Below are 26992 nucleotides of genomic sequence, written 5' to 3'. Positions count from 1 at the left end.
TATATATATATATATATATATATATATATATATATATATATATATATATACACATATATATATATATATATGTATATTTATATATGTATATATATATGTGTGTGTGTATATATATATATATATATATATATATATATATATATATATATATATATATATATATATATATATATATATATATATATATATATATATATATATATATTTATAAGCAACTACTGAAATGTTTATTGATTTCTTAAAAGGTTTGCTCAAGAAGTACACTCTAAAAAGTTCTAAATAATACTAAAAGTGTTTCTTGGCACTTTATTAACCACTTTTTGAGTGCTACATAGCAACAATGCATTTAAAGATGGTGATATGTAGCCCCTTAACCACCCTAAAGAACCATTACTTGTGCTACATAGCAGTTTTTCACAAAGTAGGGGTCGGGACCCCTCAGGGGGACGTGGGATTTTCAAAAAGTTTATTCATTTTATTAAACTATTAGAATTTTAATATTTTATCCATAACCTACAGAAGAAAAAAATTAATAGTTATATTATAAAACAACATGCAAATAAAAAGCCGTCAGCCTTTTGAGTTTTTAGCACACCCTGGGGTGATTATGTTATATTAAAGACACAGTACATTGATTTTATCCCACCAGGTTAAACTTTCAGACACCTTTACGGTGCTTACGTACATTAAAAATAAATACAAGCCACAACTGAACATGGATGATAAATAGATGATAAATAGACTTGGGCCTATTGGTATGTGTGCATCATTCTGTGAAAGTTTTATATATTTATAACAACCTCAGAGCATATTGGGGGTCACGAGTCACTGGCATTGTAATTTTGGGGATCGCAGGTTGAAAAGTTTGAGAACCCCTACTATATAGCACTATGGTTCCCTATGATTATTTGCTAAAGTAACTTAACTACCTATACTGAAGAACCAATGTTTGTGTGTGTGTTAAAGATATATTAATATCATATTTTTTTAACAAACTGTACTCTTGGTATCCTATTTGTGATCCTATATGCTTCGATTCTAGAGATGCTAAAGCCTCAATGTGTCCTTAATTGCTCACATCAGGAGTCAAAAAACAAATGCTGGTCAATTTGAGTACAGCAGATTGTTTTTATTATTATTTGAACAGAGGAGTCATAATAATGTTGACATATACATTCAATGTATTATGAAGAGGAGAATTTATATCTCTGAGTATCTCAATTCATGGTCCAATCGTAGAAACTAATAGAACATTACAGGTACGACATTAAAAATGTTGCACCTACCTTTATTTATCCCACTAACATGTCTGAAATTGAATTTTACCAAGCAGCCTGAAACCAAAACAAAACCAATGCAGCATAAAATGTCATTTACTGAACCTGCCCTGATCATGTTTATAAACATACAAACTGCAGTGCAATTACACTGAAGGTATAGGAGCTTACCGAGACATCAGATATAACAGCTTCACTAAACGATTATCAAATTCAGTGACAGGCAACACAACCTTAAAAGCAATCAATAGTGTTTCTGAGCTTTTTAATACAAGCGGAGCAGCATCAACACATTATGTAACTGTCATTTGCAAAACAAGTAAATGACCCCAGGAGAACACTGATGGGAATATTTCACAACAGTAACAGTTTGCAACCACAAAAACAGCGCAATGGGCAGATGATCAGTCTGAACTGCACAGCAAACTGTAATCATAATGAATGTTCCGCTAATGAATTCTGAAGGCATGTTTCCTCCTCAAAAACAGTGCATTCAGAACAGACAGATGTTAATTGTTATCATGTTAATCAAATTTTTACATGTGTAAAACGTCAACCCAATATATTGATATAAATCTATAAAAAGTATAAAAAGTAAAAAAAGGCAGGTCTTGTTTGTCCAATGGACATATTGGACAACTAATTTTCCAGCATTACCGCTGATAAAACAATTTCATTAGCACTAGTATTGTGCAAACATGTGTTACCTAAAATATAGATTTTTACACTGTTGACAAAATCTACAATGCATTTAAAACACAACTTTATCTATTTTAAAACATTTTTATTTACTTAATTTCCTATTTTTTAAATAGACCTTTTCCCAGATAATTTTGTGTTTAACAGACGTCTAATAGACATCTAAATGTAGACAGCTTGGCTAAAGCAAGACTAAACTTGGGCTGTCAGTGAAAATCGAATAGACAGAAGAATAGCCCAAAACTAGACTAGTCATCAAATAAACAGAAATGACCGACTACACAAATAAATTGTCTATTTGACAGATTTTCCCTGACAGCTCAAATTTAGCCTTGTTTTAGCCAAGACGGCTATGTTTAGATGTCTATTAGACATCTTTTAAACACACACATAAAATGCTTGCTGGGATAGTAATGTATTAAGTAAACCTTGCTATATATGCACCCTGATCTCCAATATTCCATATAAATATAGTACACAGACAATGTTTATATAAAACAACTGACATATTAGATGGTGGGTAGATAGATAGATAGATAGATAGATAGATAGATAGATAGATAGATAGATAGATAGATAGATAGATAGATAGATAGATAGATAGATAGATAGATAGATAGATGGATAGATGGATAGACAGATGATAGATAGATGGATAGATAGATGGATAGATAGATAGATGGATATATGGGTGGGTAGATAGATAGATAGATAGATAGATAGATAGATAGATAGATAGATAGATAGATAGATAGATAGATAGATAGATAGATAGATAGATAGATAGATAGATAGATAGATAGATAGATAGATAGATAGATAGATAGATAGATAGATAGATAGATAGATAGATAGATAGATAGATAGATAGATAGATAGATAGATAGATAGATAGGCAGATAGATAGATAGATAGGCAGATAGATGGATAGATGGATAGATGGATAGATGGATAGATGATAGATGGATAGATGGATGGATGGATAGATGGATAGATGGATAGATGGATATATGGGTGGGTAGGTAGGTAGGTAGGTAGGTAGGTAGGTAGGTAGGTAGGTAGATAGATAGATAGATAGATAGATAGATAGATAGATAGATAGATAGATAGATAGATAGATAGATAGATAGATAGATAGATAGATAGATAGATAGATAGATAGATAGATAGATAGATAGATAGATAGATAGATAGATAGATAGATAGATAGATAGATATGTAGGCAGATAGATAGATAGATAGATATGTAGGCAGATAGATAGATAGATATGTAGGCAGATAGATAGATAGATATGTAGGCAGATAGATAGATAGATAGACAGACAGACAGACAGACAGACAGACAGACAGACAGACAGACAGACAGACAGACAGATAGATAGATAGATAGATAGATAGATAGATAGATAGATAGATAGATAGATAGATAGATAGAACAGTAGCCCTTTCTCTTGTCAAACAAACTACAGATAATATTCCTGCATTATTGCTAATAAAATTCATTAGCAATGATTATGTGCAAGCAAAAATATATGGATGTCCTAGAAAACATATTTCTACATTGTTGGTAAAAGCACCAAAACATTACAAGAACATGTAGACATCTTTATCTCAACTGTATAATGAACTCCTGCTGACCTGTTTGACCATGTTTCTTCAGTTCTGCTGCTTTTCTGGTTCAATCAGCTTCCCTTTGTTATATTTCTGTCCGATGCCATATGGCACGTGGGCAGCAATAGTGCCCATCTCCTTCGCCCCTTCGATGTGGAACATCTGATCATCAAAAAATATGTGCGGGCGAATCTTCTGCAGTAGGGGCCCTTTAGGGGCTCCGGCGAGAAACAAAGCCTCATCGATCTCCAGGCCCCAGCTCCTGAGCGTCTTCAGCACACGGGCCCCAGAGCTGGCTGCACTTCTGGCTGTCACCAGGAAGGTCCGGATGGGGCAGTTCAGACGCTCGTTCTTGGCATAGAATTTCTTCTGGAGCTTCCCGAGAGCCTCCAGGAAGCATTTTAGAGGGCCCTGAAGATATATAAAGGGATGCATTGCGTCTGAACATCTATTATTGACAGCTGTTCATGCAGGTCAAAAAAAAAAAACAATGGGTACATCTCAATCAGCACCCTTGTTCAGTAGTGTATATATATATATATATATATACATATACATACATATATATATTTCTTCCGTTTTCTTTCTTTAGCAGCTGATCATGACACCCCAGCCCGATCTCAAGAAGAAACGTAACTATTTTATGTATTGTCGAAGTCACTAATTCAAATTCATATGAAAACGTGCCATTTTTAAGGAGAGCCATGCCCCCAAACCAGACCCCAAAACCTTCCCCTCATTGGGGATGAGCAAATCATACTAAAATGAATAAGACTGTATAAATCAGCCACTAAATCAAAACATCACGAATTGACCACTGAACACTGATGTGATTGCGCTTCAGTAAATTAACTCATTAAAAGTAAAGCACTCTGGCTTCATTGGCTTCCTACATATTTTCGAATATACTTGCCATTTATACATCGGTTACTGTGCTGATCTAACATCACAAGCTTCGCTAAGACTCTGAGGTCATGTGATCGCCATCAAAATGCCTGACGTACCTGTGCGAGTGGTTTGTTCTCATACTGCTTTTCATGCTCAAAGAAGGTGTCCAGGCCGTGCTGTTTCACTATGATCTCAGACTCATCCGAGAAGAGCACAGCGTCTCCATCAAACGCCACACGCAGCTGAGTCTCAGACAGCTTAGTCTCCACATCAGGCTTAAACATGATGGCTGCTGCGATACCTGTCACAATAAACACAGCATTACAACAGCGCCTTTTGTTGTACCCTACATGCGTACAGCCTTCACGAAAACATGAAAATAGATCACTTTTATAGTGTTCGGGGGTCATTTAATAATAAAAGTCATCAAACTTCAAGATAAAAAAACATTATTTAGGTTTTTTTCTTGTTTTGACTTTATATTTGACTTGTTTTGGCTACTGAAATACAAAGACCACTCTTAGAAGCCACCATAACTGTAAATTATGGTTGCACAGTATATCATTTCAGCATGGATATGGCAATGTGCACATCCACAATAGTCACATCGCAGGATATGCAATGTCAGAATGCATTAGATTTGTGAAGTCACTGCAGAGTTAAGCCATAATCAAGTTAAAGTTTATCATTTGCATGAGTTCTTAAGCATTTAAAGAGAGTTCAAGAGCTATTTAAGACAAGAAATTGTATCGTTTGTAAATATTTAAGTACAAATTGCATTGAATTATTTACACGATGAAGACTATACAGTTTTATTTTACTCTTCATTATCCTAATTCTGTACCTGAATACTGATAGGCTGTCCGGAAAACCATAAAGCAGTGTTTATTTCACTTTTACTTTTGCTCTATTGCATTTTTCCATGTTTCTAATTTGTTTATTATATTTTATGCACGAATCACCACCCTTCAGAATCATCTCAATCAATCTAAATGCAATAATTCTTTCCAAATAGAGCTATTTAAGCCAACTGCTGGTATTGTTTACTTATCGCAACGTGCATTTACCGGCCACTTTATTAGGTACACCTTACTAGTACTGGGTTGGACCCCATTTTGCCTACTGGAAATATTGCTCAAAGATTTTGGTCCATATCCGTTTGTTATGTGTGACGTCACGCGAAGCGCCTTTCAGGTCCAAGTGCTCTATCAAACTGAATGGGGAGTCTCATCAAATGTTAATAATAAACATTTGTAAAGCGACGTAATACTTTCGAAAATCACGATCACAATATATATATATATATATATATATATATATATATATATATATATATATATATATATATATCCATGCCCAATATCAGATGGCCGAAAAGTAATAAATTTTTTATAAATTGGTAAAATATTGGTGTTTGTGATGCAGAGACTGTTGTGTACATCATGATTTTAATATAAAATTCACTTTAATGTATGAAATGACTAAAAAGTGGTCATAAATGAGCATTACTCAATTCAAATGAGTAGCCGCTTGGACTCAAAAACAGTATCCCATAAGTCATGACTTAACAAGTGGATTGACATGATAGGATTGAGATCTGGTGACTGTGGAGGTCATTTGAGTACAGTGAACTCATTGTCATGTCCAAGAAACCAGTTGCTTTATTCTGTTGAACACAAAAGAAGATATTTTGCAGAAGGCTGAAAACCTGTATACATTAGTGGCCAGAAAAACAAATACAATGAAAGTCAATGGTTACATGTTTCCAGTTTTCTTCAGAATATCTTTGTTTGTTTGTGTTCAACAGAAGAAAGAAAGTCAAACAGGTTTGGAACAAGTGAAGAATGAGTAAATGATAACAGAATTGTCTATCTATTTCTTTAAAGTGCTCCTATCGTGTTTTTTTCCCCCAATATCAGCATTCATGCAGTGTTTAATGTCGATGTTTGTGACTGTAAAAGATATGCAAAGTTAAAAGTAAAGTGATTGTGTCCTAGATGAAAGACTTAATTCTGAACTGATGAAACGTGCTGTCAGCAATTCCAGTTTCACTTCATCACTGATCCATAACAAGCTGTATCTGCCAGCTTGGTCCTCTGCAACAAACAGCATCTGCTTTGACCCTCAAAGGCTGTTTTTGGCTTGTGTTGTTGAGAAGAAGCAAATGTTGACACAAACGATCTACTCTAGAATGACTAGCATGCTTTCATAAAAAATCCCATTATAATCACTGAAGCTGTGAAATGAATCTCTTATTTTGAATATGTATGGATTTTATATTAGTGGTGGGTTGTTATAGGCATTAACGTGCTACGTTAACGCAAGACTCTTATCACGCGATAATAAATATCCCCGTTAATCTATTCTCAAAGTTGGGTTGGGAGCTGGGTCTATTCTACGCAAGCTATGATGACTTTCACCTTGTTATTTTAGTACGGATTTATACCTGACCGGTGAGCCGTCTGACAAAAAAAGTGCCCTTCTGTATCGAATCAGCAGGATGCCTGACTTTAACTGCAGTTCGGCTGTTTCACTTTAACTCATGACATTTCATTCGTGCCTCCGTGACAAACTGGTGTATTAGACGCAAATAAGGAGCAATGACTAGTGAGAGTGTTATGGAATTTAATAACGAACATCAAATGAAAAGAAAAAACTTCCGCATTTTGAGATACGAGATACATAATATGGCGAAAAGTCCTACATGATGGTAATAGTTTGATTGCTGTGTTTACTTCAATAATGCCACTAATATATGCATACTCCACGTGTCTTAATTCCATTTCTGTTTAGTTCAGTTATGACTTTAGTTGGATTAAGGTAATCAAAATAGCTGTTTGGAGCTTATGTAGGCCTACAGTTCAAAATTCATGTTTAACTGAATGAACAGTTAGTAAACACAAGTACATCTTATTGGACAATTTATTTTCATCACCAATTATCATAGCAGAACAGTTTCTCAAGCAGTTTGTGATGCATTTTGGAAACAGGAGATAAGCCCCTGGTCTAATGCGCCACCTGGCTTGAGAAACCCGTTCTCAAAGACTTATTATTTGGGTAGCACACATATTCTGAATGCCTTCGGCAGAAATCAAATGAGCCATTTTAATCTAGACTAATTCCAAGATTAATCTAGATTAAAAAATATATATCTATGCCTACCTATAAATTATATTCATTTTGCTATGAACCCTCTTTAATTTTTAATCCTAAAACAGTGCTCACAAAAATGAAAATATCCTAATCATTTCCTCATACTCAAGTGGTTCTAGGTTTGTGATTTTCCTTCTTCCGTTGAACACAAAACATCATATCCTGAAGAATGTTGGAAAATGCAGCCACAGTAAGAACAATGGCTTTCAATGGTCTCTTTGCTGCAGCCATTGTATATCCAGTGTTTTGAGCTGTTTATCTATTATTTTATGTAAAGCTGCTTCTGGCCATGATGTGTTCACACCTAAATATCTGGTTATAAGAGATGTGTTTAAGGGATTATATGCTGCATCCTTAATTTATTTGCTTAGGTAAGGAGAGATCTCCAATTAAGTACCATACTTAGATGGAAAATGCATTATAAAGCTTGAAGCATCAGAATCGGTACTCAGTACCGGCCGTTCACCATGACAAGGAAACGGTACTCGGTATCAGCTGCAAAAATCCTGATCGGAGCATCCCTATATATAGTAAAAATAATAATAATAATAATAATAATATTAATAATAATAATATCTAAACATGTTGATCTTGGTCGGTTTTCTTTTAAACACAACAAATTTTGTCTTATACGAACATAAAAATTTAGGAAAGCAATCGAATGCTTTCACTATAGATCTGTGCCTTTTTAAAGTGACACTGCTTTTACTTATAGAGCACCTATTATGGGTTTTTGAATGCAGTGTGTAACATAGCTCTAAGTGAATGAAAACATCCATCTGAGGTTTAAATCTAAAAGTTTAAAACTATTTTTAAAACTATGTTTAAAACTATTGATTCTTTAGTGAAATATTCGACTCTGAGTTGAATAAACGAATCGAGCTGGGTTTGGATCTTTTGATTGATCACATCGACGTCGATACGGTACAACACCAAATATGTACTTCCAGTTCAGGTAAAATGTGCACGCGCTTTCCTCCACACACTAGGAACAAAGGGTTAAAGTTCATTTTCACAACAACACCACAGTATAGCCAACCGTGTGCTGAGTTTTTTGCTGTCATTTTTCTGACGATTGATACAATAACCTACACTGCAATGCGGGATTTGCCAGCCTTTAGCTATTGAAGGAGCAGTAGAGACTATCGGACTGTCAGATTTTGACTGGGACTTTGTCAGTAACTTTTACAGTTCATATGGACCAGTTTCATCTTCCTCCGGATCATAACATATAAGTGTAATTAAAATTGTTGCGTCGTTTTGTGTAGTTTACAAAATATGTGTTTAATTGTGTGTTATAAGTTGTAATCACGTATCTATTTTAGATCAATGCTTGTACTGTATCTCTCAGGTTAAATCTGTAAGGGGCTGTTCACATATCGCGTCCAAAAAATGAGACGCGTGCTTCTACCTTTACCGATTTAAATGCGTTTCTGAACTGGCGATCCTCTGCTGCTTGCCTTTGCTATAGCCACTATCAGCTGTTCCTCACACACGCGGTCAATTTTCAAAATAGTTCAACTTTTTTTTTGTGGATTAATACTGAATGCGTGTTGTTGTTATTACTAGAGGTTAGGTTTAAGAGTAGCGTAATATGCTGGTGTTTAACCCCTTAAACCAAAATATGACCCTTTTTAATGCAGAATAGGGGCTCTTTAATGTAATCGAATGAAAAATCTAAATGAGAGAATCATTCACTGCTCTTTAATCAGTATGTTTAAATTATACAGTGATGAAACGGTTAATGAGAATTGATCATTTGAATAAGTTTCTTTATAATAGCAATTAATAAACTGTTTATTTGTTTAATTATTTATTAAGCTTTTTATAATGAAGGCTATTTATCTTATCCCTGGTAAATAACAATAATAAAAACATATTACTGTCCATTTCTGTTTATTTACAATGAAACACCTCCAGATGAACATATTTATGGGCGGGGGCTATCTTCTTTCACATCCCAATGTTGACAGGAATGCATAAATGCCAACTTGCATGACACAGCCAAACGCACAACTCTTCCTCATGAGCATTTGAGTGTATGGTTAAAAACTAGTTTAGAGCGCCATCTGCTGTTAAAAATGAAGCTCAGAATCGATTCAAGAGAAAATAGGGCCCAATCCCAATTCTACCCTTTAGCCCTTCCCCTTACCCCTCGTTTTGCGGGTTCACTTGAAAGGTTAGGGGTGTCCCAATTCTCTTTAGCTTGAAGGCGTAGGGCTAAGGGGAAGGGGTAGATAGCCCTTCGAACTGGGATTTTTCAAGACCACACTCGAAACCAAGGGTTAAGAAAATTTCCCAGAATACATCAGCTACAACAGTACCATAGCTACACCCGGAAGTAAGGAGATCCACAAATTAGTGTTTTTTGTCGTTATTACGAATTTTTACAACAAACAAGCACATGTTTTAATATATTCAGAACCGTGTTCGTGTTTTACCATCATGCTTTAAAAAAATTGCTAAAATAAAAACGCTATATTTGAAATCGAGCCACATTTACAAAAACCTATAACAAGAACACTTTAATTTCATTCGAAATGCAGGCTGTAGTAGGCCTAGTCATGCAAGAACTGTGAGTTTGTTATCAGTTTACCTTCCTCGATGGCCTCCCCGACTTTCTTGGAATCTCTGGAGAGATACAGGTTAGTCATGTAGGCTTTGAGGTAGCCGATGGGACTCTGACCTCCAGTCATGCAGAATCGCTCTATGGTCAAATCTGGAAGGGGAGAATCTTTAAATTACTACCACATTACATGATCCCAATGTGTTATATTGACTGTGTTTTCGTCTGTTTGGTGTATTTCACACAGACAAATTTCTTCTTAATTAGTCAATAAACTTAATAAATAAAAATAAAAAGTCAAGAAGTCAACTATGAGTTCGACTTCTGTTGTAAACTTCAAAGGGTCGCTCAGAATTATGATGATCTTACAAGACTTGCACAATGTTAGTGTTGGAAGAAATGGCACACCTACCGTAGTGATTTATGCTATTCATCAGCCGCACCCCAACTTGGGCGTGATTATTGGTCATGAGAACAATGTCAAACAGCTCTTCACTTTCCGGATAAAGTTCCCTCAGACGCTCGTTTACAGTCATCAGTGCCTGTGTGCACATCGCAAGAATAATACTCATGATGAACAATCAAAAACCTGTGTACAGTTATTTACTTTGCAACATATTTTACTACTGCAGGTAAATCGAGAGTAGCATGATCGAGACATGTTTTATTTCATCTAGACTGGACTATTGCCAAAAGTGGACTATTACTTTATTTTGGAATTACCCAGTCAGTCCTTTCCAGGCTACAACTTGTCCAACCAGCCTGATCTCACGAGAAAACATAAGCATTTTACGTTTTGTCAGTTTAGTGGCTAATTCGTACGAATTCGTATGAAATTGTACGATTTTAAAAAGGAGGCGTGGCACCTAACCGCACCCCTAAGCCCAACCGTCATTGGGGGATGAGCAAATCATACTAAATCGTATGAATTAGAATGTACGAATTCATCCGAATTAGCCACTAAATCAAAAAGTTACGAATTGCAGTGTGATTGTGTTGGTCCAACTTGTCTGTTGCTCTATATTACAGGTATTGTCTGTTTGTGTACAGTACAGCAATACTTAATACAACTGTAAGGACTTGTTATCAGGTGTTATCTATGTCTGGTGAATGAAATGTGTTAATTTTATTAAGCTTACTTTAATGACGCCTCACTGTACTTACAGTTTACCTAAACACTCCAATAAATAAAAATGTGAATACTTTGAAACAAATGTCTTACCACAAGACCATTACGGCCTTTGTCTGCACATGAAACTTCACAAAAAATTGTAAGTAAAAATTTAGTTTACGCTTAATTTGAAGGTGTTCTTAATACAGTGTAATAATTCATTTAACTACTGAGTAATATATACTCGCTATATGGTCAGGAATTATGAAGGTTACACACCATTTACTACTGGCTTATTACCTGCCTATTATTAGATGGTTATTAAATGGTACATCCCTGATCTTACACTTTAGCTAAATCCAACTTCTACCTTACCTACTGTTAATAAGCAGCTAATTAGTAATTTATTGAGGTAAAAGTTTATTTAATAGTTTATTAGGGTGTACTCATACTAGGATATCTGCACTGTGCCCAAGCATGTTTGACCCCCATTTCCCGGTTCGTTCCGAATTGAACCTAGGTGCAGTTCAGTTGGCCGGCCCTGGCCCAGTTGAAAGAGGCGTGCCAGAGCACGGTTAGGTTGGGCTTTGGTATGGTAGGCTTGTAGTGTTGAGTGCAAATCGTGCCCGAGTATGAAACTGAAGACCCGACGTCACTTTTAGGGGACTATTTCATATGGATTTATTTATCAATCCTACTTTTCAATGAACATGAACTGTCTTAGTTTATTAAAGATACAAAACCCTGCTGCACAACAGCTGCCACCTTCAGCAAAGCTCCTAATGAGTGTAGCACGATGACTTTTATGATAATTTATGAGCGTCAAAAGTGGTGGATCTGTTGAGCCAGCCTGATCTCACGAGAAAACGTAAGTATTTTACGTTTTGACAGTTTAGTGGCTAATTCGTACGAATTCGTACGAGTTCGTTCAGTCGTACGAAATGGTACGGTTTTAAAAAGGAGGCGTGGCACCAAACCCCGCCCCTAAACCCAACCGTCATTGGAGGATGAGCAAATCGTACTAAATTGTACGAATTAGATCGTACGAATTTGTACGAATTAGCCACTAAAAAAAAAGTTACGAATTGCCATGAGATTGTGTTGGTTGAGCAAAAGATTTTACTGTGTGCCACGACTTAAAATAATACAAGTTGAGTGAGTGCGAGGGGAATGGGGGCGGCAATCGTGCCTAGTGTGAGTACACCCTTAATATTTTGAATTGTACATTAAAATAATGTGTGACTGACAAAATTGATTGTTAATACTAGTAAGTTAATGGAACGTGTGAAACGGGACACCTTAAAAAAAAGTGTTTTTAATTTTTCAGTACATTGTTAAAAATTCAGTCTTTAAAATAGAGGTTCTTTACTGGCACCAATAGTTCCATGAGGAACCTTTAATATCAACAGGACCTTTCCAAATCACAAAAAGTGATACAGTTATTTTTACTCATTAAAATCTGCTTTACACTAAGAAATTGTTTCCTCAAAAACTAGTCTTTGGGATTCAAAATCCAAAGTTTATATTTCTATGACAGGGCCACGATTTTACAGTTTGAATAAGCCTGAAGGACTTGATTGGCCAGATCAGGTGTGTTATTTATAGAAGCAGTTCACCCACAAATGAAAATTATGTCATCTTTTACTTTTCCTCCACTTATTCCAAACCTGTTTAAGCTTCATTCAACTGATGAACACAAAAGAAGGTATGCTAACCTGCTGCCATTGACTTCTATAGTATTTTCCATATTATGAATGTCAGTGGCTATTGATTTTTATTTATTATGTTTATTTTTTTGAGAAGAAATCATAAAGGTTTGAAACCACTTGAGGGTGATTAAATATTGATGTTAAATGTTGGGTAAAAAATTGGGGTGAACTATCCCTTTAAGTTGATGCCCAACTCTGCAAGAATGTAGCTCTCAGAAGAGCTGACACATCTGGCATTGATTGTCATGTTGCTTATTTGCAGTGTACATGATATAACCTTTCTAAATAAAGGAAAAATACATTATAAAAATAAAGTCTAATGTACACAGTTTTGTGGCTGCTGCATACTCTAATGTTGATCAGTGTTATTCTCACTTTGACGAAAGGAAAGGCAACTCCTGGACTGAGGGGCTGGTTCTCGTTGTCCTGCTGATGTTGAACATATTTCTCCACACCTTCTTCCTCAAAGATCTTCCTTTCCGCCGTCAAGTCAAACAATGTCCGGGAAGAAACTGCGATAGTGACAGCATATTTCGGCTTGGGCTGTTCAAAAACAGCGAAAGTTAAACTCAAGACATCTGTCAGCAACTAAACAATACAAACTGTCGTGTTGTTGAACTTCACAGATCAGGCTACAGTACTTACGGGTCTCGGTTTCTTAGACTTCAAGTTTTCATAGTGCGCTTTAGCGGCCGCCCAGTCTTTTTCTTCTGACGGAGCTGCTTTTCTATCTGCTGAAGCCGCTTCTGGCGCTTTTATTTCGCTCATTGTGTGTTTTTGAGAGGTCTGGTAATGGTAGTGTTTGTTGAACTTCCTAGAGGCTGGGCTGGATGTCCGACATCGCGGAAATGTGTACGGGTTGGATGCTGAGCTGAGGAGGAGGCGCTCCGCTTGACGCAGGAGGTTTGTGCTCTCTTGGGATAAACGGTGATAGCATATGCTGTTTTTCATTTAAATGTTTGCCTTTTTAAGTAGGCTGTGCTGTGTTTAATTTTTAACTCTGATGGACAATGTAATTATAATCTAGGTGAACGTGAACTGCTCTTCTGTAGCTGGTGTTCGAGCATATGTATGGAGGACGAAACCGGCAAAAACAATAAATAAATAAATACGCAAATGCATAAATAAATGAGTAAATAAATCCATAAATTCCTGCATAAATAAATATATGAATAATGAATAGTGCGGGCAGATAAATAATTTTTAAAAATTACACGAATGTAGGGGGAATAAGAAATCAACAATGTTTAGCATTTTCTTATTCCCTCAACATTCGTGTAAATTATTTAGTTATTTTTCTGCCCGCACTATTTAATATTTATATATTTATTTATGCAGGAATTTGTGGAATTTGATATATTGATATATATATAATAATTTTTTTTATTTATTTGCGTATTTATTTATTGTTTTATTTATGTATGAATCTTTGGATTTATTTATTTATTTATTTATTTGCGTATTTATTTATTGTTTTATGCAGGAATTAATTAATTAATTTATTTATTTATTTAATTATTTAATTATTTATTGTTTTATGCAGGAATTTATGGATTTATTTACTCATTTAATTGTTTATTTATTTGCGTATTTATTTATTTATTGTTTTATGCAGGAATTTATGCATTTATTTACTCATTTAATTGTTTATTTATTTGCGTATTTATTTATTTATTGTTTTATGCAGGAATTTATGCATTTATTTACTCATTAATTTATTTATTTATTTATTTGCGTATTTATTTATTTATTAATTGTTGTATGCAGGAATGTATGGATTTATTTACTCATTTATTTATTTATTTGTGTATTTATTTATTTATTTATTTATTTATTTATTGTTTTATGCAGGAATTTATGGATTTATTTACTCATTTATTTATTTATTTGCGTATTTATTTATTTATTTATTTATTGTTTTATGCAGGAATTTATGAATTTATTTACTCATTTAATTATTTATTTATTTGCGTATTTATTTATTTATTTATTTATTGTTTTATGCAGGAATTTATGGATTTATTTACTCATTTATTTATTTATTTGCGTATTTATTTATTTATTTATTTATTGTTTTATGCAGGAATTTATTAATTTATTTACTAATTTAATTATTTATTTATTTGCGTATTTATTTATTTATTTATTTATTGTTTTATGCAGGAATGTATGGATTTATTTACTCATTTATTTATTTATTTGTGTATTTATTTATTTATTTATTTATTTATTTATTGTTTTATGCAGGAATTTATGGATTTATTTACTCATTTAATTATTTATTTATTTGCGTATTTATTTATTTATTGTTTTATGCAGGAATTTATGGATTTATTTACTCATTTATTTATTTATTTGTGTATTTATTTATTTATTTATTTATTTATTGTTTTATGCAGGAATTTATGGATTTATTTACTCATTTATTTATTTATTTATTTGCGTATTTATTTATTTATTGTTTTATGCAGGAATTTATGGATTTAATTACTAATTTATTTATTTATTTATTTGTGTATTTATTTATTGTTTTATGCAGGAATGTATGGATTTATTTACTCATTTATTTATTTATTTGTGTATTTATTTATTTATTTATTTATTTATTGTTTTATGCAGGAATTTATGGATTTATTTACTCATTTAATTATTTATTTATTTGCGTATTTATTTATTTATTGTTTTATGCAGGAATTTATGGATTTAATTACTCATTTATTTATTTATTTATTTGTGTATTTATTTATTGTTTTATGCAGGAATGTATGGATTTATTTACTCATTTATTTATTTATTTATTTGCGTATTTATTTATTTATTTATTGTTTTATGCAGGAATTTATGGATTTAATTACTCATTTATTTATTTATTTGCGTATTTATTTATTTATTTATTTATTTATTGTTTTATGCAGGAATTTATTTATTTATTTATTTATTTACTGTTTTATGCAGGAATTTATGGATTTATTTATTTATTTATTTATTTATTTATTGTTTTATGCAGGAATTTATGGATTTATTTACTCATTTATTTATTTATTTGCGTATTTATTTATTTATTTATTTATTTATTGTTTTATGCAGGAATTCACGGATTTATTTACTCATTTAATTATATATTTATTTGCGTATTTATTTATTTATTTATTTATTTATTTATTGTTTTATGCAGGAATTCATGGATTTATTTACTCATTTATTTATTTATTTGCGTATTTATTTATTTATTTATTTATTGTTTTATGCAGGAATTCATGGATTTATTTACTCATTTATTTATTTGCTTGTTTATTTATTTATTTATTGTTTATGTAGGAATTTTTTAATTTATTTACTCATTTATTTATTTATTTATTTATTTGTGTATTTATTTATTGTTTTATGTATGCTGGAATCTATGGATTTATTTACTAATTAATTTTTTTATTTGCATATTTATTTATTTAGAGTTTGATGCAGAAATCTTTGGATTTATTTACTCAGTTATTTTTATTTATTTATTGTTTTTGCAGGTTTCCTCCTTCATACATATGAAAGAAAAAAACTAAAACAAATGAACACTTGCGTTAATAAAATAAAATAAACAATATTTTTTAAAGATTAACAACACATTAGCATAAAAAAACAAATAAATAAAGATCTAATTAAATTACCTAATTATTATTATAAGAATAAAAATGTATATCAAGACAAAAAACATACAACTAATACAAATAAAGTTTTGATTAAAGCCAATTTACAAATTATATGAATAAAAATTAAAACCATAATTTAGATTAGAATAAATAAGTGCATAAATGCGTAAATAAACAAATGCAGATCTATACTAATCAATAGAAATGTAATCTAACATAATAGAATATTTTCTAAATAATATTTTGGATGATTATATTTGGGGGTCTGTGTCATCTAACTGATAGAAAAGACATATTTGTAATGTGTCTTTCTTATTTATTTATTTATTTATTTATTCAATATTTTATTGTTAATTAGTTAATGTTTTTATGTCACAACACTTAAACACATACTACACCAATAGATGCAATACATGAGTGGACTATACAAACCTTTTGGCAATATCTGTCTCAGTCTATATAAACAATATCCTTTTAAAGTCCATATAATGGAGCTCATTTACTTTTTGAAATAAAATTACAGCCCTAAGAATTTGTACATTTATGTGAACATCTGTAATCTAATATTTACCTTATTCTGAAAAAAAAAAAAACTGTATTATTGAGGTGTTTACCTAGAGTTGCATCCAACATTCCCTTCACTCCTTCAATACAATGTACAATGTAAAGATTTACATTCATTAGCAAATTTAGTTTAATTTGAAGGACAATAATTGTTTATTTCCCCATTAATTTGCATATTGATTAAGCTAACTGATAACAGAAGAGGTGGCATGGTGGCTCAGTGGTTTGCAGTAGGTAGTGAAAACAGAAGAAACTTTCAAAACCCTTTTATATTAACCCTTTAATATTTCTTGTTGTATCTGTCGTTTTTTAAATGTCCCTCCATATTTAGTTCACTAAATAAAGCAAAATAAACAAATTATTTATAACCTCAGCAAAACATCTTGTGGGATTTCTTAATTAACCAATAAGGACCAGTTAATATTGATTAAAAGTTTGACAAAAAGATTTTAGATCTTGGGTTTTATTTTGAAAAGAACGTGCAGCGATTGCATATTTTACTGGGAAATAAATGTTTTGTCCATTATTTCTTTAATATAAATAGACTTTTTCCATAATCTATAACATTGGGTTGGTGAAGGGACACATTACCTTTCTGAAAATATACATTTTATAATCACACTTCAATGGAAATATACTTATACTACTTTGAAGATGTCCATGACAGGGTTGCCCCAGTTTGAGGTCTGTTTACTGGTTTTCTGCTTGCAGATTATTTGTAAAAAGTGCAAGAGCTTGACCAACATTAATTCCTTACAGCCTAAGGTCTAATTAATAAAACAACTATGTGCTTAAATCAAAAATCTCAAACGTTTTTTTTATTTATTTTGATGTCTCAAAGGCACTTTATAGTGATAATGACCCTTAAACTAATGTCACGTTGACGTCAAATACTGACATTTATTTGTCATGTATGGGCAGCCAAAATACAACATCTGATAGACGTCATAGTGGTAACATCCACACAAAGTCAAGCTGTAACATCGTTAGACATTGATATTTGGTTGATTTTAGGTTGAACATTAACCTGACGTTGGGTTCTGACGTCAACCTGATTTTCATTTCCAAATAAAATGCAACATCCCCACGATGTTGGGGTACAACGTCAGTCTGACATCAAGTTGACATCTTGTGCCTGCTGGGATGGTAAAGAAATGCAATTGAAGTCAGCAGTGACCGTGTTTCCAACATTTTTCATTCTTGTTTTCTGTTCAAAAGAAGAAGAAAAAAACTGTTTTGGGTCAAGTCTGGGTTGAGAAAGCCTAATGTTGACCGAATTTTCATTTTTAGGCTGAGCTATGCCTTTAATAACAGATTTTGGGGCACATATCCTAAAAGTAATGATTATATAATGATTAATGACTAAAGTAACAATAATTAATTATTACAATAATAATTTATAAGAGGTTCGACTAGGTACAACTCCTAGAAGCATCTCTTTCGATTGCTTGGCAGGTGCAGGATCTAATATGCTGTGGATTTGTACGATCCAACCAGTTTTGACAGAGTTTTTCCTCTCTCATACCATAAAGAAAAACACTATCTGTCACAAGACCAGCTTGATCTGATTAAATTTATGTTCAGCGACATCAACTGTGTCTTTTGATAGCAATTTAGCCTATACTGTATCCTAAAGACATCAAAATTACTTCATAAAAGAACAGAGATGAGATGTGTGTGCTTTTGGCTGATGCTTTTTATTTTGCACTGCATTCACTGCTTTAATAGTGTTATTAAAAAATGGCTAAGCAATGAATATCAAGCTCTATCTACAGCACTGCAGTACCATCGTGAAAATAAATGTTTCAAAGCATTTGTCCTCCCAAAGATCATTGTCTTGTCCTACATAGCGCACAGGTAGAATTTGCTCTCCAAAAACACGACAGGCAACAGTTACAACATAATAGCCTGTTAAACATCTGTCAATGATATAAACCCCCAATAAACCCCTTTATTCCTCACGTGTTCCCTTAGCTACTGCAGACGGGGAGTTCTGAGATCCACCGAGCTCAGGCTCCCCTCTCGCTCTGCAAACGGGAGGAAGCCCCGGGCTCGAGGATCCCTTGAGCTCGGGGCTCTCTCCCGGGACAGCATGCCAAACAAGCTTTTGATGAATCATCAGCTAAGTGTGAACTCTTGAAAGTAATCAAAACAACAGGGAAGGAGGTCTGCTAATCGAGCGCCACCCTGACGTTAAATATTGGACTCTTTATAGGCGCCACATAATAGGTTTTAGGTGAGATGACCTACCCACATATCAGCAACCATGCAGGTTCTGCAAACCACAAAAAAAGAACCAAAACAAACAGGTCCAACACAGGACCAAACACCGCACAACACAAATCTCTAACAAAATAGCATGAGTGTGCACACTACATGAGTGTGCACATACATATTGGCGAAGTCACTGGAAAATCTCCAGTAACCAATCATCTAGGGCAGGGGTTGTAGTCCGGAAACCCGAAGGAGGTGAAGGAGAATCTAGGGGGTCTAAAAGGGGTCTAAAAAGTTAAGAGGAAAACAGTAAACAAATAAAATACTACTACTACTACTACTAATAATAATAATAATAATAATAATACTGCAAATAAATAAAAAATGACATGAGATCAAAGTAAATCCATAACTGAATGTTACTTTTAAAATAAGGATAAGTAAATAAGCCTGTAATAAAATAAATCAGAACATTAAAGTGTAGAAACACTACATAATGGCAAGGATAATAGAAAATATTTTTTTATTATATTTTAGATATTTGTTCATTATTACTATTATTATTTTTATATTATTATTATTACTATGCCTTATGGGGCGACACAGTGGCGCAGTAGGTAGTGCTGTCGCCTCACAGGTCGCTGGTTCGAGCCTCGGCTGGGTCAGTTGGCGTTTCTGTGTGGAGTTTGCATGTTCTCCGGTTTCCCCCACAGTCCAAAGACATGCAGTACAGGTGAATTGGGACAGGCTATCCGTAGTGTATGAGTATGAGTGGGTGTTTATGGATGTTTCCCAGAGATGGGTTGCGGCTGGGAGGGCATCCGCTGCATAAAACACATGCTGGATAAGTTGGCGGTTCGTTCCGCTGTGGCGACCCCGGATTAATAAAGGGACTAAGCTGAAAAGAAAATGAAAGAACGAATATTATGCCTTATTATTATGTCGCATTTCAGCAACATTTGACTGAAAAGAAGTGCGTTGGAAAATAAAGGCAAATTAAAATCTTACTGAAAGTTTATTTTTTGATGCATCAACCTCAAATTTGAGATGCTATTAGTTTAGATCTGTGGAAAATATGCATTTCATAATGTCAGACTCATATGTAAATTAGTGGTATAAATAGCTTTTGCGCGTTGCCACTGTTTACAGTTTATGTCGGTGTCGCGCGCGCGCGCGCTGCAGCATCACGTCTGTCCCAGTACATCATCTCCACTCCTCTCCTCTCCTCCTCTCAGCGTGGAAACACTTTCTCTCAACAGCACCTCATCACGTCCCATTCACACACAGCATCATGGCGTTTGAGGGTGAGTAGCATCACTGACCAGCGTGGGTAAAGTACACCGTGATCTTTATCGCTAACATTACATAACACGGACTGTGTGTGATTGTAGTTAAGCGCGAGACGCTTAGGAATGTAAGAAAACGCAAGCGGTGTTGTTTTTAAGGGTAAGTTTAGATGCATTTTTGACGCGGTCATATGATTTTGTGTTACTGCATCAATGCGGACTCAGCCATAGAGTGATAAACGTGCTGTCTAAATGACTGCTAAATACAACAACACATTAAACAAGTAGCCTGGATAGTGATGAAGTCAAATGCACGTGCAAACAAAGGAAATAGCATATAGTGTGTGTAAGTTTCGCTCTCTTTGCTTTTGTTGTGTTTTGTCGTCGCGTTATGAAATCGCTATTTTTTATAGCAGCCTGTGAGGCAGGTCTCCATCACATTACGTCCTTCATTGTCCCGTCAGGTGAAGTTGTTAGTAGCCCATTACTACAAGATGGCAGTCAATGAATTTGTCCTCAGGTGTGGACATTAGTAAACAAGAACAATGTGTCATTAAAGGGTTAGTTCCCCCTAAAATGAAAATTTTTGTCATTATTTACGATTGTTTCAACACTGTTTGAGTGTCTTTCTGTTGAATACAGAAGTAAAATAAAGAATACAGCAATAAAAGATGATGTTTTTAAGAATGTTGGAAACCTGTAACTATTCACTTCCATAGTTTTCGCTCGTGGATGTCACTGTCACTAGCTGTTTCCATTCACCTATTTTATTCACATTTTGGAAAATAGCATAAAATTCTTAATAGTAAGGACAAGATGTGCATACAATTTATAAAATGCATATAAAAAATTTTATCCTGTAAGAAAAAATATGGATAAACTACAATGAAGAGATATTTACTGAATAAATTCCAGCATGTGTATCAACAAAACCATGTATTTTGATTAATACAAATTGATTACTTTTATCCAACCAGCATTTTTTTTTAATACCGGAAATGACTTCAGCTTCTCACAAAAGATAATAAGATGTACAAGATGCATCATTGTGGAAATTTTTTTTCTCAGCTTTGAACTTTACATTTACATTTGAACATATACTTTAAGTCTGAATTTGTCAGCGGTATGAATAATTTCGGGCTTGACTGTATGTTTTCACCAATTTTTAAGGAAGTGACGAACCAAATATTCTAGTTTTGCGCATAAATCCAATTTGCACCTTTCGATGGAAACATAGCCAACACAATCTCACGGCAGTTTGTAACTTTTTGATTTAGTGGCTAATTCGTATGAATTCGTACGATCTAATTCATACAATTTGGTATGATTTGCTCATCCCCCAATGATGGTTGGGTTTAGGGGTGGGGTTAGGTGCCACACCTCCTTTTTAAAATCGTACAATTTCATACGACTGAACTCGTACGAATTCGTACGAATTAGCCACTAAACTGACAAAACGTAAAATACTTACGTTTTCTCGTGAGATCAAGCTCACATAGCTAAGGGTCTCCAGTTTTCAACATTTTCAAAATATTGTCATTGGATTTCAACAAAAAAAGAAACTCAAACAGGTTTGAAACAAGTGGAGGAAGACTAAGGCCCAATCCCATTTCTATTTTTGTACCCTTACTCCTTCCCCTTGGCCCTTTAAACTGAGTGTGAAGGGGAAAGGCTTCAAAATTTACCCCTAAGAATTGGGACAGCACTACAGCACCTGCACACGTCATCATATGTCATCGCGATCTCTTGCTTCATATGAGATCAGACGATGGCGACTGCTGTAGTTATTCCAGTTGCTTTATATTTTGTTATTTATCTTCAGGAAATCACTGAAGGCATATATCATGTTATCTTAATGATATAATGTGGCAATAAGATCGTAAGTGTACTGCGCATTCACACAGCGGCCATATTCATCTGCGTAAACACACCAAAAACAACATTAACATTATAGCAGACACTGTAAAAAACCCATTCCCGGCCACTAGACTTACTGTTAGGGTATTCGAGTGTCATCGAGTGTCAGAATGCTATTGGATGGCTATACAGGAGTTATTATTATGGATTATAGATAGCAAAATTTAGCAGTTTTTTTGCGTTTTTTATAAAAGCATGACAGTAAAACATGAACGAAGTTATGAATATATTAAAACATTTGTTTGTTTGCTGTAAAAATTCATAATAATGACAAAATATACAAATTTATGGATCTCCTTAATTCCGAGTGCAGCTATGACGCCGTTGTGGCTGATGTATTCTGGGAAATTTTCTTACCCCTTGGTTTCGAGTGTGGTCCTGAAAAATCTCAGTTCAGAGGTCTATCTACACCTTCACCTTCAAAAACATTATTTCACAGGAAAATAGCATATCAATAATCATCCTTTACTTATATCTACATCAATACTATTTTCCTGTGAAATAATGTTTTTGAAGGTGAAGGTAAACAGTTCTTATGTGGTTAATTATGGAATAATGAAATGAAAATGAGCCTGTTTTTTAATCATCGAGAAGCCGTCTAACCAATGACGCAATGTGATTGATTGTGGGATAAAAGGGTGGAGTGAGAGGTTTGTGTTACACACTAAGGAAGGCGTTGTGCCGAAACGTTTGTGTTTTTTTATCACCCGAAGAGTGTAAAATAAAACCTGTACAAAGCAATTATTTGATGAGTGCAGATCATGACCTTTTTGAACAGAAATTTAACTTTAAAAAAATCAGAGACAATAAATAACTTGGAAGCTTAAGCAGTGGAACGCATTTTACTACTGCAAATGCCTGAGAGTCAGGAACTGGCAAGTTGGTAACATGCTCTGTAAAGGTAAACACTTAGGGCGTACTCACACTATGCTATCCGAACCATGCCCAGGCCCGTTTCCCGGATCGTTTGAGAAGTGTGAGTGCTCTGAATCGGGCTCAGGCACGGTTCACTTGGCCGGCCCTGGCCCGGTTGGAAGAGGTGTGCCAGAGTGCAGTTCACTTAGTACGCTTGTAGTGTGAATGCAAAACGTGCCTGAACCCGAAACTGAAAGCGAGACGTGACTTTTAAAGTACTGTTTGACATGGATTTATTAATCATTCTTACTGTTTAATGAACGCAAACTGTCGTAGTTTATTAAAGGCGCAAACCGCTCACTGCACGACAGCTGCGCCTTCAGCAAGCCTTCTAATTCCTGCAGCACGAGGACTTTATGATTGTTTATTAACGTCAAAAGTGGCTGATCTGTTCGGTGAAATATTTGACTGCGTGTCACCGCATCTCAAACAACTAAAACTATATAACTAAAGAAATCTCCACTGTTCTGAGTGAAAGTGCTTACTGAACCGCGCATTATCGATGACGTAAGCGTGCCCAGGCCCGAATGTAATGTAAGTGCAGGCCATCGGATGGGATCAAGGCAACTGTACATAGTGTGAGTACGCCCTTAATATACAGACTTATAAAGTAGATCTTGTGATAAAACAAACACAATTACATTTTTTGTTTACAAGTCTAGTAGTACTTTGGTAATTCATTTTCACTGCAAAAGTCCAACCACGATATTCTCCTGTTTGTTACTTCTGTGTTTAAAAAAAGTTACATGAGTCTGGAACAATATGAAGGTGACTTATTGATCACAAACATATTTAGATCAATATTTGGAGACAGTTGAAGTCAGAATTAATCTCCCCCTTTGAATTTGTTTTTCTTTTTTAAATATTTCCCAAATGATGTTTAACAGAGCAAGAAAATTTCCACAGTATGTCTGATAATATTTTTTCTTCTGGAGAAAGTCTTATTTGTTTTATTTTGGCTAGAATGAAAGCAGTTTTTAATTTTTTTTAAAAAAACATTTTATGGTAAAAATTATTAGCCCCTTTAAGCTATAATTTTTTTGATAGTCAACAGAACAAACCATCAACATACAAGAACTTGCCTAATTACCCTAACCTGCCTAGTTAACCTAATTAACCTAGTTAAGCCTTTAAATGTCACTTTAAGCTGTATAGAAGTGTCTTAATATCTAGTCAAATATTATTTACTGTCGTCATGGCAAAGATAAAATAAATCAGTTATTAGAGATGAGTTATTAAAACTATTATGTTTAGAAATGTGCTGAAAAAATCTCTCCGTTAAACAGAAATGGGGGGGGGGGAAGAGGGGGGCTAATAATACTGACTTCAACTGTACCTTTAAGAATGGTATGCGACAATATTAATGGAAGAGCTTGAGCCAGAAATTTGTAATGCTTCCCTTGCCAGCACACCATGTTCAAAACGATGCTCCTTCGATACAGCTTTGTCTGAAAGTATGTGCATGCAAGAGATATGCATCATCATTAATCGGAGTGTCACTGGCAACAATTTATCAACTCTTTATTTTGTCTCTGCAGCATGCGTGTAATATATGAACTGTCAAGTCAGTGACGTAAACGCATAGCTATGACGTCTATGAGAGTCAGTACAGGTGGCACTTTCTGCATCACGAGTTCTTTCTTAAAAGAGCTGTTTCCTGTCTTCAGGTGGGGGGCGGAGCTGTGGTGTTCATGAACTCATCTGCGCTAGAAGAGGTAAGAGAAGCTTTCTGTTCTGTTAGAGCATGCACAGATTGCTGTGTGACCTTTTGCGTAGATAAAATATTAAGATACTAAAATAAAAAGAAGCCCTTAAAGGCATAGTTCACCCAAAATAATAATAATCATTCCGGTAACACTTTATAATAACTACACACTATAAATCATTTACTAAGCATTAGCATCTAGTGAATTCATTATTTGTTAAGCATTAACTCTACATTAATAAACGTTAGTAAGCAGTTTATAACTGCAGCTACAAATGCTCTATTCTTAACTTATAAGCACCTATATAATGTGCTTAATAATTGTATTTTCATACTTAGTTAATGATTTATTTTTCATTACTAAATTAAGTATCGCATTATTTACAAACCAGTTGTATTTAAGAGTAGTTGAGGGTTTTTAGGATCATTCAGAATGAGTTAGTAAACGATTAATAAACTATTGAAATCAAAGTTTATATGTCTTATTATTCAGGCATATACTAATAGTTAACTAATATGTTAATAAATGCTTTATTAACTCAACTTCATGCAATTTTGCGACCTAATCTAAAGTGAGGACTATTTATGCTTTATAAATCCCTTATAAATGACAATTAAAGGCTCAGAATCAAATTAACAATAATCTTTGCAATCTTTTCTAAAAAATAAAATTACTGTAAAGTTTAACAACAACAACAACAACAACAAAAATATAATAATTTAACAATATAATAAGATGCAGTGTTTAAACTTTACAGTTATTTTATTTTAGATCAGGTTGCAAAGATTTATTTTTCATTTGAAGTACAGTTTTGTTTGTGTATCTTTAAATGAAAAGGGATGAATAATGTCATTTTTCCTGTTTAGAATATAACTGAGCCTTTATTTGTCATTTATAAGGGATTTATAAAGCATAAATAGTCCTCACTTTAGATTAGGTTACAAAACTAGATAAAGTTGAGTAAATAAAGCATTTATTAACATACATAGTAACCCTCAATATATGCCTGAATAATAAGACATATAAACGTTGATTTCAATAGTTTATTAATCGTTTACTAACTCATTCTGAATGATCCTAAAAACCCTCAACTACTCTTAAATACAAATGGTTTGTAAATAATGCGATACTTAATTTAAGAATGAAAAATAAATCATTAACAAAGTATGAAAGTACAATTATTAAGCACATTATAAATATGTTTGTAAGTCAAGAATACAGCATTTGTATCTGCAGTTATAAACTGCTTACTAACGTTTATTAATGTAGAGTTAATGCTTAACAGATAATGAATTAACTATTTGCTAATGCTTAATAAATGATTTATAGTGTGTAGTTATTATAAAGTGTTACCATAATTCCTTACATTTTATATAGTGCTTTTCTAGACACTCAAAGCGCTTTATACATTGGGGGGAATCGCCTCATCCACATCAGTGTGCAGCATCCACCTGGATGACGCAAAGGCAGCCATATTGCGCCAGACCACACACCAGCTGATTGGTGGAGAGGAGAGTGATGAAGCCAATTTAGGGCTGGTTGATATGGGCAAAAAATCATATCTCTGTATTTTTAGGAGGAATAACGGTATACGATATATATCCAGTATTTTCCCATTAATGGTTATTTGAGAGTCAAAGCCTTTATTAAAACTTTATTAAATGGTTTTAGAGCTAAATATAATTGAAACACAGGCGTTTGCCACCCTGTTATTATCATTACTTAAATCATAATTATC

General features: G+C 33.7%; 2 protein-coding genes across 2 annotated transcripts in view; one reads left to right on the top strand and one right to left on the bottom strand.

Annotated features, from left to right (window-relative positions):
• Window positions 1-3286: 3286 nt before the first annotated feature.
• nt5c1bb (5'-nucleotidase, cytosolic IB b) lies at window positions 3287-13858 on the bottom strand. Its single transcript, XM_056480977.1, has 6 exons — window positions 13660-13858; window positions 13390-13557; window positions 10607-10736; window positions 10225-10347; window positions 4592-4776; window positions 3287-3998 (listed from the first exon to the last, which is right to left on the bottom strand). The coding sequence occupies exons 1-6, from the start codon at window positions 13780-13782 to the stop codon at window positions 3633-3635; spliced, it is 1095 nt and encodes a 364-aa protein (XP_056336952.1). The 5' UTR covers window positions 13783-13858; the 3' UTR covers window positions 3287-3632.
• A 6823-nt stretch (window positions 13859-20681) lies between these two features.
• Window positions 20682-26992, top strand: part of syt14b (synaptotagmin XIVb) — a 28276-nt gene continuing 21965 nt past the window's right edge. Inside the window, exons 1-2 of the mRNA XM_056480974.1 lie at window positions 20682-20734; window positions 25216-25263. Of these exons, the coding sequence (XP_056336949.1) occupies window positions 20722-20734; window positions 25216-25263 (61 nt within the window). The 5' untranslated portion in view covers window positions 20682-20721. The remainder of the gene's footprint in view (window positions 20735-25215; window positions 25264-26992) is intronic.

The sequence above is a fragment of the Danio aesculapii genome, chromosome 20 (genome assembly GCF_903798145.1).
Source record: "Danio aesculapii chromosome 20, fDanAes4.1, whole genome shotgun sequence".
NCBI lineage: Eukaryota > Metazoa > Chordata > Actinopteri > Cypriniformes > Danionidae > Danio > Danio aesculapii.
Note: the sequence above shows the minus strand (reverse complement) of the source record. Positions and strands in the feature narration are given on the sequence as shown.